Source organism: Astatotilapia calliptera, chromosome 15, assembly GCF_964374335.1.
Source record: "Astatotilapia calliptera chromosome 15, fAstCal68.1, whole genome shotgun sequence".
Taxonomy (NCBI): domain Eukaryota; kingdom Metazoa; phylum Chordata; class Actinopteri; order Cichliformes; family Cichlidae; genus Astatotilapia; species Astatotilapia calliptera.
The window spans coordinates 6057049-6069943 of NC_137436.1; the positions used below are offsets into that span (position 1 = coordinate 6057049).

Sequence of the window (12895 nt, forward strand, 5' to 3'; positions counted from 1 at the left end):
ATTTTATTACACTATTACTGTAGTTTCCTCTTAACAAACGCTCACATGATGCCAAACAGAATTTAGATGAACAGGTTGGAGAAAACTGGCTCGTGCCCTCCGCGAACAGACGATAGAAAAACGGTGCGTCGGACTGCCAGTCTCCCACCAGATGGTAAATGAGAGAGACACGGGCGATCGAACAACAAATACAACCGATGAGATTAATCAAAAAAACAGCCAATGGATATGAGGGGGGAAACTGAGGTAAAGAGTGGGTTCCAAAAATTCAAATAGGGATTCTTTTTCTTTTAAATATCCCCCGGAAGTCTTTTCAATACAAATTCAATAAATAACATGTATAAATTTTATGTGATTGACATTCTTTGTGCATTACACTGGCGTCTACGTCATCCTTAGTGGGTAAACCTGGAAGTTATTTATTTATTATTTGCGTCAAACGGATTTAAGATAAGACAATTTGTCAGTTTAATAGTTGGACGCATCACCGCTGTCAATTTCAGGCCATCAAATCAAATATTTTATCTCGAAAATGCGGGGCTCAGATTCCTATTAGATGTAAAAGGCCGCGTGGAGAATAAATCAGTTTTACGCACGCGGGTGAAACCACGCGCAGTCTCTCCGTGTGTGTTTGTAGGGTATCACAGAGAGAGAGAGAGAGAGAGAGAGAGAGCTCATTTGCATACAGCTGAATAGTTAAGTCCCCCAGTCCTGTACACCCGCATGAGGGCGAGAGAGGGACACGCGCCGCAACAATAGGAGGCACGCTGCCATTAACCGTAAAAATACTTGGGTGGGCATGAAGGGGCGCACGCGCTGCAACATTAAACACAACTAGAATAAGATGTTCAGAAAGGAGAAAAAACAGAATGGAAACATAATACGAAATGTGCGTAAAATACATTTTTTATTGGAGCTGAGCAAAGGCCCTTTTTCTAAATTAAAGCAAGCGTGCGTTTTAGTGGGATCATTTGGGTTTGGGAGTTGTAAGATATTGGCTCTTGTGCTTCTGGGTTTAGTCTGAAAAAAAGTAACATTCTGAAAACTCAAAAACAACTCAAAAGCTTGTCTCCCCCCCTGTAATCGCATTTCTGCTTTCATTGTTTGTCTTACATCCCGAGGGAGGCGCACATGTGACCCCACAGAGAGTGGAGGGTCCTGGAAGGATAGCCCAAGTGTGCGAGGCTCCAGTGCTGCAGTAAGGGCTAATTAGGCGTGCAATTGAGTGGAACCGGGGGTTAAGGAAGGTACAAGGAGAGTAGGACAGTAATTGAATTTCTGCTCTCCATTCTCGAAGTTTCGGCTCTCCTGCGCTGTCCCCTCTCATTGTGCAAAAAAAAAAAAGTCTAAATGTGCGCCCCGCATATTGTGCGCTAAAAATAAGTCAGCAGATGTTGGGGGCTTGTTAATAATCGCCCGGTATCCATGGTGGTCAGTCATCTCTCTGCCAGTGGGTATTAAATCTGGATAATTGTTGGGGTGGAAAGAGAAGGGGGTTGAATATGTAAAGTGGGCGGTGCCAGTTGGGTGAGTGGCAGTTTATGTAATGAGCAGCGCAGTGGTAGTCTATATATCTGGGAGGAGACACACTAGGGTTCATTCAGTAGTAATAAGACGAGTGATGAACGTCCGTGGCGCACTGACGCACCGACTTGAGCACCAAAACAAGGTCTGAGCCGCGCGCACACAGAGGAGTTGACCATTGTGGAGTACAATATCATGCAAGGAGAGGACGCCTGCTGACGGAGTGGGACACAGCTGTGGATATTGGTCTTCCCTCACCTTTGGATAACTTGGAGATTGGAAACGCTTCCTCTGGACGCTTTTGACGCACGGCAACAAGGAGCTATTGAGGACTAATCGGGAGTGGAGGATTTATAGTGTTTCGTGGAAGGGTTTTTTTCAATACCCTATTTGTTTACCTCGGCGTCAATACTTCGGAATAAGAAGGTTTTGCTGCGTGAGTGGCTGGTGACGCGGCTGCCCTGGAGAAACAAGAAGGATGGCAGCCTGGTTCACCTTTACCATCGCATTTAGCACCACGTTAATATCACAGGTATGAAAGAGGATCTACATCTCCTTGGTGGTCCTGAGACCTCGGCGAAACCAGAAGGAGAGCCGACTGTTTAATTTTTACCCCCCTCCTTTTTTTAAATAACAGAATAAGCTTCATGTAGCTGCACGGCGTTTTCTTAAATAATATTTCCTTCTCTTTTAGGTATTTGGATCCGGAGTTTTTGAGCTGGATCTCCACGAATTTAAAAACCACAAAGGTCTGCTTGCAAACGGAGATGCATGCAAACCCAACTGCAGGACTTATTTTAGAATTTGCTTGAAGAACTATCAGGCTGTGGTCTCTCCAGGTGACTGCATCTTTGGAAGTACAATGACACCAGTGCTGGGGACAAACTCTTTCAGCGCCAAGGACAGTGGCACTTTACCTACACCGATTCAAATACCCTTCAACTTTGGCTGGCCGGTAAGGGCGTGGAGCAGCACATCCACTTTATTTGTTTCACTACAGCGATTGCTATTATGTTGATTTCGGGGAACTGCTATGCATTTTGGGAGCGCACCGATTATTGGTCAGCTAGTCTAATCCATATCATTAGGTAATACTCTTTCGACTAACAGATTGGACTGCTGCCATGTCGTTCATTTCAAAATCCAGAAAGGCTCTCGTGATCACTGTGACACATATTTCCTCGTGCAGTCTTAAGTCTGATTTAAATTTCTCTTCTCAATTAGCAGGAGCCTATGAAATACAAAAATAAGCAAGATTTAGGCTCTCGTCTAAATTGCGAGCACTCTTTTTTTAATCGCTATAGTATTTGTAGCATGTATTAACGGCATATGTTTTCTCTTTAGGGGTCCTTTTCATTAATAATTGAAGCCTGGCATTCACCTTATGGAAACCTACCTGTAGGTAAGTGCAGCCTTTTTTGCCACAGGAGGGAGCTCTGTCTGTAGGTTTAACACACTCCAGTCGGTTTACAATTTTTGCACACTTAACATGCACGAAAGCAGAAAATAAATTGGGCTATTAAATGCAGTTTAGTCACTGAAGTGTTCCCCCTCCACCTCCCGTTAATTGTTCATCATTTCAGACAATTTTCACGCCTATTCATGCCTTTGTTATGAACTTCAGAACACCTTTTTCATTCTTATACCCAATACAATTGAACTTCCTCTAGTTTATTTTTGGCGTGGGAAAGAGCTGTGGGCTTTGGTGAGAATACTCAGTGCTTGCCAAAAGCCCCTGACTACATCTTCCTGTATTTTACACCTTACTCTGTTCTGCCCTTTGGAAGAGGGGACTGGGCCTGGGAATGTTTTTGCTGACGGAAAGAAAGAGGAAATTTCAACCTGAGTTTATCTTTCATCTAAGCTGTATGGGATTTGATAAGGGATGCAGCTTGGCACTGGGCAGATTATTAAAGCAAAAGTGGATGACTTTTGACCTCACAAGCCATTTATGATGCATAAGTGACATAAAACCATAATCAATCCAGGACATGGGCAGGTTTAAACTCTAAACTTCCTCCATTAGTTCTGACTTCCTCTTCCTTCTCCTCTTTTTTCTTTTTCTTCATCTTCTTTCAGAAACCAACAACCAAGACGCTTTGATTAGCCTCTTTACCATCCAAAGACAACTTGGTGTAGGAACTGACTGGTCTCAGGATACACTGGCCAATGTGCAGACAGAGCTGAAGTATTCGTACCGATTCATCTGCAATGAAAGTTACTACGGAGAAAGTTGTTCCAAAAAGTGCACGCCCAGGGATGACCGATTCGGCCACTACACCTGCACCCGTGATGGACAGCTATCCTGTCTGCCCGGCTGGAAGGGGAAATACTGCGAAGAACGTAAGCAACCAGCTACATAATCTTTATGTTTTACAACTGTCTGGCTCACTTGCTATCAGTAGTCTATTCTTGGTGATCACAGTCTGTAGTTGCTTCAACTCAATCTGATTGTAATGAGTTTTTGGATAGTGTTCTGCAGGATTTGGTGGACAGGCCTTACCTTAAAGTGGTTAACTGTCCAATACTCTGATGAATCTGTTTCTGTACATCGTCCTTTGCTCTTCATAATCGTTATAATGGTTTCTGCCTATAGAGAGAAATGCATAAGTTTGATATCAGCTGTTGCTAGTATGTGAGTTGTGTAACCCATAGGTCATCATCCTCAAGGCCACAGGATGTTTGAGTGCTATAACTAGACATGACCTCATGATATCTGGCAAGTCTGATAGGCAATTTTGGTGTGGAATGCATTTTTCATAGCTGTTTGCTTCATATAATTTGTAATCATGTAATTCTGACGTGCAATTGGTGGGTTTGTGGGTACTCATTGAATATGGGTTTTCTTGGCGGGGGCAGGCTTAGCACGACAACAGGCACATTATACTTGTGCAAACCCACTTGGCCAGATCGTGCACCAGCACTCCCAAGATTTGGAAAGTTCTGAATGAGCCTATGAGGAGGCTCGATGCCATTTGGCTCCACAATACCAAGGGCCCCCTTTCACCAAAACAAATTAATCAAAGAGTAGATTGGAAGGAGGCACCGTGAGAGTAATAGTTACCATGTGCTGGATATGTGGCCACACGGGTGACAGCGGATCTGTCATCCATGTCACTTGGCGGTGAAAGAGAAATTGGCATGTGCTATTTTGACTGTGGCGCCAAATTCTAACCAGATGGGCTCACGTGTTGCAATTACACACACATCAATCGCCACTGACTACAGAAAATATACATGAGAAAGACAGATTGGGCATCTTTCAGAGGCCATAATTTGCCTTCTCGCTCACACGCTCCCATACATAAATTTTAACAAGCCCGGCCGTTCGGGGCCATAGTGTAGAGTTTGAAGGAGCTTAGTAGCAAACACATTAATGCAGAAACACACACTGTGGACACTTGCGCACAGTGGTAGTAGTAGTAGTCACGTGACACAAATGGCTGGCTAACTTAAGCTAAATCTACGCGTATTAGCGAACATTTACCTGCCGTTTCTGTCCAGGTAAGTTAAAGGAAGAGCTGTTAATTTCTGTTTACTACTGTACCTTCAGAAAGCGCGTGCCCGGTAACTTAATCTGCAGGAGAGAGGGGAGGGCGCGAGGGGGTGCGCGCGGGCATTGATAGAAGGAGCCCGGGCGACTGCACGCGCCAAGGTTAATCGCAGCATTATTATCCGCCACGCGCCACCGATGTTTAGTCCCCTTCCATTGTTGGGCGCGCGGTAGTGGCAGCTGCAAATATGGTTCTGGCAGACCACAAACAACAATAGTGACAGCTGTCTGCTATTGAGAGCGAGCATCTGTTCTGGACTAAACCGGCCGCTTACTGTCAGTCGCCTGATATGTTGCCCCGGCGAATCAGTGTCATGACCGGTACACTTAAAACAGGACAAACAAACTCTCACCCACACACACACACAAACGACCCACCCAGTGGCAGCTGTGGGTGTGGCGGACAGGTTTAGATCAAATGGAGGCTTCTGAGGAAAGTTGAGCCTCACCAAGGCCCCGTGTACTTTAATATACAGAGCTTACAGTTGGCTATTTCAAGGAAAGCCTTGGTTGTTGTGTGCCTAATGGCAGTGCAAGGGGCTTGTGTGACATTTTAGCTTATGGTTTATTTTTAACAGTATGGAAAATGTGAAATTGTCACACCTGATGTATTGTGTCAGGAGGAACAGGTGGACAACAGGCAAAGAACAGTAAAAGAGCAGCACCCTTACTGTAAGTTTCATTTTTTTCTCTCTCTTCTTTCTGCTTGTAGCTATCTGTCTGGAGGGTTGCAGCGAGAGGAATGGAAACTGCACCAAACCTGGCGAGTGTGTGTAAGTATTAATAATTGCAAGTGTTGAAATATGTGTTGGCTGTTAGGAAAGGAGCACATATGGGCACAGCGTCAGCTCCTTTCATGTGGAAGGCCTGGGTTGTTTTTCACTCAACTTCTTCACTCAGCTGCCTCCCAGTTTATGCGCAACAAAAGCACTTTTATCATCCGAGGATCCACATGAGCTGAAATATTTCCATATGATTCATTAAGTGAGGCTGAAGTTCACGTCAGCGTTTCGGTCCGCGCCCTCTCTTCACAGCATCACTCACTGAGTTCTCCGCTTCCCATGTTCCCTCCTTGTCACTGCCCTATCTCACTCACCAGCGTGGATAATTCACACACACACACACTCACCCACTCGCTGTGATTTTTTATTTTTGCCCTCTTTTTAGGCACAAATCCACCGTTCCCACCACTAAAACCATTCCAGATTAAGGTTAAATCCTTTAGATACCAGTAAAGCTGCTCCCATGTCTCTGCGCACTAAGTAACAGAAAAATGTTTTAACCTTTAAAAGAGCATCTTAAGTCCCACGATCTTAGGAACCTTTAGGAAGCATCTTAATCTTTAAAAAATATTTTTGCTTGGGTATTATTATATTATAATTAGTAATCTTTAAACACAATAAAGATCCCTGCTTCCAGCCCCACTCTTAGCATTAACGTCTACACATGCTGTACATACATTGTATAACCTACCTGTACAAATAAAGTGCAGTTTCACTGAGTGATGAGCGATGAACTAACAAGATTTTACTACTACAAGATCTCACTTTTAGCCAAGTGAAAGTTTGTTTGTTTGTTTGTTTTTTTCAGATTTCTGTGATGCATTAATTAATCATCTAATGATTGTGTCCAACTGTGGTATGACGCAGTTACTGATGTTAACCGATTTCTTAATATTAACATCCAATTAATCTGTTACAGGGATATTTAATCTGAGTTATTTGATGGCTTAAGACTGCAATCACAACACTTTTAGCATGAGAAAAAAAACAAAGACTAATGTTTTAAATGTCTTTCGTTTTTGTTTTAATTTTTCAGATGCAGAGATGGCTGGCAGGGCACGTTCTGTGACGAGTGCAGGAAGTACCCGGCCTGCAAGCACGGTACCTGCCAGCTGCCGTGGCAGTGTAACTGTCAGGAGGGCTGGGGAGGCCTATTATGTGACCAAGGTACGCCAGACAACTTGGCTCACTGCTGCTATTCCTTTTTAAAAAGATGCTCTCATATTACTTGCACCCTGTTTTCATTTGAATTAACTTGAAAGCATTAGTAAATTAGGTTTCCTCTGAAGTGTTCTATTCATAGCTTTCTACACATCCGGGGGTAGATTGGTTGTGTGTGTGTGTCTCCTGCAGACACCCTGTAAACAAACACTCTTCTCCTCTCTCCCCCAATCCAGACCTGAACTTCTGCACCCATCACCATCCCTGCTTGAATGGCGCCACTTGCATGAACACTGGCCAGGGAAGCTATACGTGTACATGCTTGCCAGGCTTCACGGGGGTCAAATGTGAGCTGGAGATGAAGGAGTGTGACAGCAACCCCTGCAGGAATGGGGGGACATGCACAGTAAGTAGGAAACTGAGCGGTGCATGCCCACCTTTAGGTTTCAACATTCACTGCTGATCATACTTAATCACTGACTTGTTTTTATTTCCATTTCTCAAGAATCTGGAGAGTGGCTACATGTGCACCTGTCCCCAGGGCTTTGAGGGTTCCCACTGTGAGCACAGCCTGCTGACCTGTGCCGACTCTCCCTGCTTCCACAAGGGGAAATGTAAGGAAAAGGACAACGGGCGCAGCTACATGTGCGAGTGTCCCAGAGGCTACACCGGGCTCAACTGCGAGAAGAAAGTGGACAAGTGCACGTCGCTTCCCTGCGCTAATGGTACAGTCTTCCTTTCCTCTTTGCCCCCCCCCCCCCCTTTTTTTCTGAACTTCCCTTTCCCCCCCCACTCCAATTCCTGCCACTGGAACAACAGGAATTGGTGGGAACTTGGTGTCTATTGTCCTCCATGTAAACACTCAGCAGCTTCGAGCAGCAGCTTGTAAATGTCACCACAGCTTGCTGTGGTTGTTGATGAAAGGGGACAAATAGCCAGCGCAGTTCAATTTCTGTCCTCATGTAAACACAGAGGGCTCTGGGATTGTTCTGCGCTGGGAGAACAATATGCAGCACTGCGGTCACACTGTGGATTCAGTGGAAATGTGTGAACTCAAGCAGCCTCGCGGGAGGGATTACGGAGATTGTGTTCTCTGTCTTTGATTTTGAAACGCCTCAGTGTCGAAACGTCTCTCACTCTGTTTGCTAATGGTAGCTTCTGAGTTTCCTCCGAACCTGTATTCGTTGATGCTTATGATCTACATCCGCTTTCTCTTTTTTTCATAGGAGGTCTGTGTCAGCTCCATGGTGGCATCCGTGTGTGCAGCTGCCGCGCAGGGTTTACCGGCCAGCGCTGCGAAATCAACATCAACGAGTGTGCTGGAAACCCCTGCCTTAATGGAGGCACCTGCCAGGACCGAATCAACGACTACACCTGCATCTGTCCTGCCGGCTACGGAGGGCGAAACTGCGACCGGATCCTGAACGAGTGTTCCCTTCGGGCCTGCCTCAATGGGGGTACTTGCAGTGGGGGAGGTGGGCCGGGCAAGTCTCCAGCAACTTGCAGCTGCCCCGCTGGATTCACTGGACCCCAATGCGAATATTTCGCCGTCACCTCTCCTGTGACCACCGGAGAGAACAAAGATGGTTTCCAGTGGGCGGCGGTTTCTCTGGCTGTTGGGCTGGTGGCACTACTGGTGGTGCTGTGCATGGTGGTCTTGGCCTTGAGGCACATCCACAGGCAAGCCCAGAGGCAGCGAAGAGAATCAGAGACTATGAACAACTTGTCCAGCAGTCAGAGGGATAACCTGATCCCAGTGTCCCAGCTCAAAAACACCAACCAGAAAATCAGCCTGGAAGTAGACTGTGACTCAGAGAAATCAAACTTTATTCATAAAAACTATCACTTGGACCCTTACAACTCGAAATCAAAGGAGTTCAAGGACGAAAAGTCACAAGAGGATAAAAGTCTTATTTATGACAAGGGTTTAGATGATAAAATGCCTTTGAGTAGAGTGTACAGGTAAGAGAAAACATCTTTGCATGTCTTTATACTCTCGTCTTGGCTGCGATAATGTCTGTTAAAGAACTATTTATTCCACTCACATAGATAGTGTGTATATATACAGGGCTCTGCTGAGTAGAAATGACTGTTATGTATGAGAAGCCTCTGTCATGTAATCCTCATTTGCACCCAACAGTGGGCCCCCAACCATACATTGCTCTTCATCCACAGAGTTTATATTGAACAAGTGCTTAGCTATGTACTCTTCTTTGCTGCTTCGCCGCATGTGTATACACCTAACGCATAGTTCTGCCATGTGCTTCTAGTTTGCATTAACACAAAGTGTGATTTGTGTTTTGCAGCGAAAAGCCAGAGTGTAGAATATCTACAATATGCTCCTCGAGAGACTCCATGTACCAGTCGGTATTTGTTATAGCGGAAGAGAGGAAGGAATGCGTCATAGCGACTGAGGTAAGGCAAATAAATAAATAAATGAAATGAAATAAAATCACGTCTTCATCAGCATTGCCTTAGATCCTCTATTTGACATCCATTAGGTTGTCTCAAGTGCACGATTCCTCACTAGTACACCAACATTCATAGGAGAAGATGAGACTTGCTGTTTTTCCCTGTTTTTTTTTGGTATTCTGACCTAAGCTGGGGGGGAAACGCAATCACGTGCATTATTGGTTTCTATAAATTATGCTAGCTACACTTTATCTTGGCCATATGAAGACCTAAAGTGAGAACCTATAATGATTTCTCACACATGTTTGGCTCTGCTCAGTCTCAAAGGTGCTATGTTTTAGTGCTGTGGCTTTTAGTGGAATTTTTAGGATGTTTACTTCCAAGCAAAACATAACAGTGATACCGGTGCGTTTGAGCTAAAGGAGTGCTTGGAAACTGTTTTTAATTTGCTGTTTTTATGTTGTTCAAATTATTTGGTGTAACTCCATTTTTTTCTCTCTTTTATCCCACAGGTATAAACTGTGAGTGTCAGAAGGCAAGGGAACGAGGGGGGGAGACACAATCAAGGCAGAATGTAATATTCTGGATTGTTTACAAATGCTGAGAAGAGACTGGAGATCATTTTAGATGTTCACTGCTGCTCTGGAACACTTGAGAACTGGAGAGGGCAGAAAAGTCTGCTCTGCAAAAAGGAAAGAAAAACAAAAACAACAAAAAAAAGGACAGAATTGAAAAACTTTGACCGAGTGTTTGTATGCAACACATGTACAGTGAAGGACCTCTCTCAGTCGCGACAATGGTTAAATGGACTGGCAAAAAAATAGACTGACTGCACGAGGTGTGACGACAGCATCAGTGAAATTATTAAACTTCTAACCTTGGCCATCCTGGACAGTAAAAAAAAAGAGAGAGAGATAAAGGGTGGATTGTCGCCCTGTGTATCTAACCTGGCCTTGTGTGATAATCATGATGACTTTGACAGCCAACCAATCAGTAAAAAAGAAAAGGTGCCTAAAGATTTGACCACTCCAAATCCGCCCCCCCACCTTTCTCCTTCTTTCCAGCCAGCTTCGCCTGCTATGCAAGACTCAGGGTCTAGACGAGTGAACTCACCCCGTGTCACAATCCAACCTCACCACTGCTGAGTTCTGAATGTCTGAAACTAATCTTCAGCCGTCAATCACGTGGAAAAAAGAAATTTGGGGGGGGTGGACACGTCATGCGCAAGGGTGAAGATCGTATGCAGCCCAAATTCACTAGAAGCCTTAAAAAAACGGGGTTTGAATGCTCAGTTGTGTGCCCCTGTCTATCCTTGGATCGATTTGCACTACCAAAATAAATAAACAAAAACAATGGGGGAAAAAAATACTTTGAAAATCAACAGAGATTTGAAGAGAAAACCACAGGAGCACAACAGTCAGTGCAGTGCCAGCACGATCCAAGAGAAAGGGAAAAGTTTGCGCATAGAAAAAAGGTGTTGGGTTTTTTTTTTTTTTGTTCTTTTTAATGCAACCGAAAACAAGAGACTCAAAACGAGAAGAAAAAGACTGTCACACCACTGCCTGCCTATAATGAATTTCAAAAGTACAGAACCAATAATGTAATTTTTTTTAAATGAGTATTTCCAGAGTTTTAATTTAAATATGACACACTGCTCTTTATATGTTTTATAATGTTATTTTGTATATAATGCATATTTATAAGGACCAAACTTCTGTAGAATAAAAAATTCTGTGAAAATTTCTGGAAAGAAATTATTTATGAGGCCTTTTTTTTTTCTTTTACATTATTGACCGTGTGTGTCTAGTATTTATTTATATCTGTTTAGCTTCATTTCAGCCAACAGCATTGGTTTAATCAGTGCTAACTGCTCTCCTGCAGTAACACAACATCACATATAATGTTTTGGACATTTGGTAAATGAAGGTCCTTGAATGTAGTATGTCTACCTCGAGTAATTCCTGGAAATGCTGTTGGCTCTGGCCCCACTCACTCAGCCACCCACCCACCCCCTTGTTTCTCTCTCTCCAGCCCTAAATTGGCTTGAAATTCAAATCCGTTTCCACGGATACCACCCCCTCAAGCTGGAAATGGTGAAACAAAGCCCGGTGCGGGGCAAAAGGGGGAATGCCTCCCCACCACCACTACTCTTCTCTCTCTCACCCCTCCCTCCTCATAAAGCTCGTGCACGCAAACGTGCACACACGCGCAGCCGTCCAAGCAGATGCCGTGGGGGAGCGCGGTGTGAGTCTGCAGTGCCATAAAAACAGCAGCATATGCCAAGCCTCTCAGCCTGTGCGCACGACCCACAGAGACCTCCTCCCATAAAAAATACACTCAGGCACTTGCAGGCTCCCCAACTGCTCTTCCTCCCCTTCAGGGTTAAGAGCAATATTTCAATGCCCGGTTCCGTACCACCCACTCCTCTGCAAACAAAGCTGGAGAGAGGACCTGGCACCAGCAGAGAGGAGGGTGAAACCAGATGGAAGCCAGCGGATCTGTGAGGATTCCACATAAATAAATAAGTCAACTTTTCTAAAATAGAGATCTTTATCAGAGTACTCTTCTTCGTCTTGCTATCATTTACCATCCTCATCTATTTGGAAAATAGCCACTGTTCCATACAGTTTGGAAGAGCGCTTAAGGATCAGTGTTTTTATTATTATTTTTTTTATTTTCTCTTTTTTCCTTTCTCTCTCGCTCTCTTTCTCTCTCTCTCTGTGTGTGTGTGTGTGTGTGTGTGTGTGTGTGTGTGTGTGTGTGTGTGTGTGTGTGTGTGTGTCATGCACATTATCAGAATCTCTCCTGACTCCAATTAACACAAATGCTGCAACAGTCAACACCCCCCTAATCAGCAGCAATCAACACTCAGCAGAGAATCTGGATGGTTTTTCCCTCACACACACACTCATCCACACACACTCATCCTGTCAGCCCGTTGACCTAGGCATCCTCATCCTCAGCTAGGGTGTGTTCATTAAAAAAAAGGAAAAAAAGAAAAGAGTTTGGAAAGGGGAGCTTCCGCACATGCTCGGAAAAAACATACGTGCTATCACAGTGATGAATCACCCAGTTAAAGGCCTCTCGCGCTGTGGTCATCTGTTACCTGACCCAGCCTGATAGCGCTTCCCACCGTCCCCACACTCACACCTACGAGCAAGAGCGCTCTCTCATCCACACTCCATCGCACATGCTAAGGCTCTGCTCTTTGGCCTCTCGGTGTCCATAACACAGTCAGGCATTTTCATTGTGTTATAATCACAGCATCCTGTTTGTGACCCGGTGACATCAGTTCCTGTTTCCTCCCTGATTAAAAAAAAAAGGGAAAAAAGCAGAACATGCCACTGCATGCTGACTGCTTTTCTCACGCATCGTTTTCATTTCGTTCTGTACTTAGCTCGCACACATGACTCGGGCTCTCAGGAAACATCCTCAAAACAAGCCAGGGCCCAGACAAACACAC

The 12895-nt window shown here is 44.6% G+C and overlaps 1 protein-coding gene across 1 annotated transcript; it reads left to right on the top strand.

The window, feature by feature from the left end:
* The first annotated feature begins 1582 nt into the window (after window positions 1–1582).
* dll4 (delta-like 4 (Drosophila)) lies at window positions 1583–11186 on the top strand. The gene is made up of 11 exons (XM_026142949.2): window positions 1583–2056; window positions 2219–2479; window positions 2869–2926; window positions 3604–3867; window positions 5790–5850; window positions 6896–7026; window positions 7257–7426; window positions 7526–7745; window positions 8247–8982; window positions 9327–9435; window positions 9945–11186. The coding sequence occupies exons 1-11, from the start codon at window positions 2003–2005 to the stop codon at window positions 9948–9950; spliced, it is 2070 nt and encodes a 689-aa protein (XP_025998734.1). The 5' UTR covers window positions 1583–2002; the 3' UTR covers window positions 9951–11186.
* The last annotated feature ends 1709 nt before the right edge of the window (window positions 11187–12895 follow it).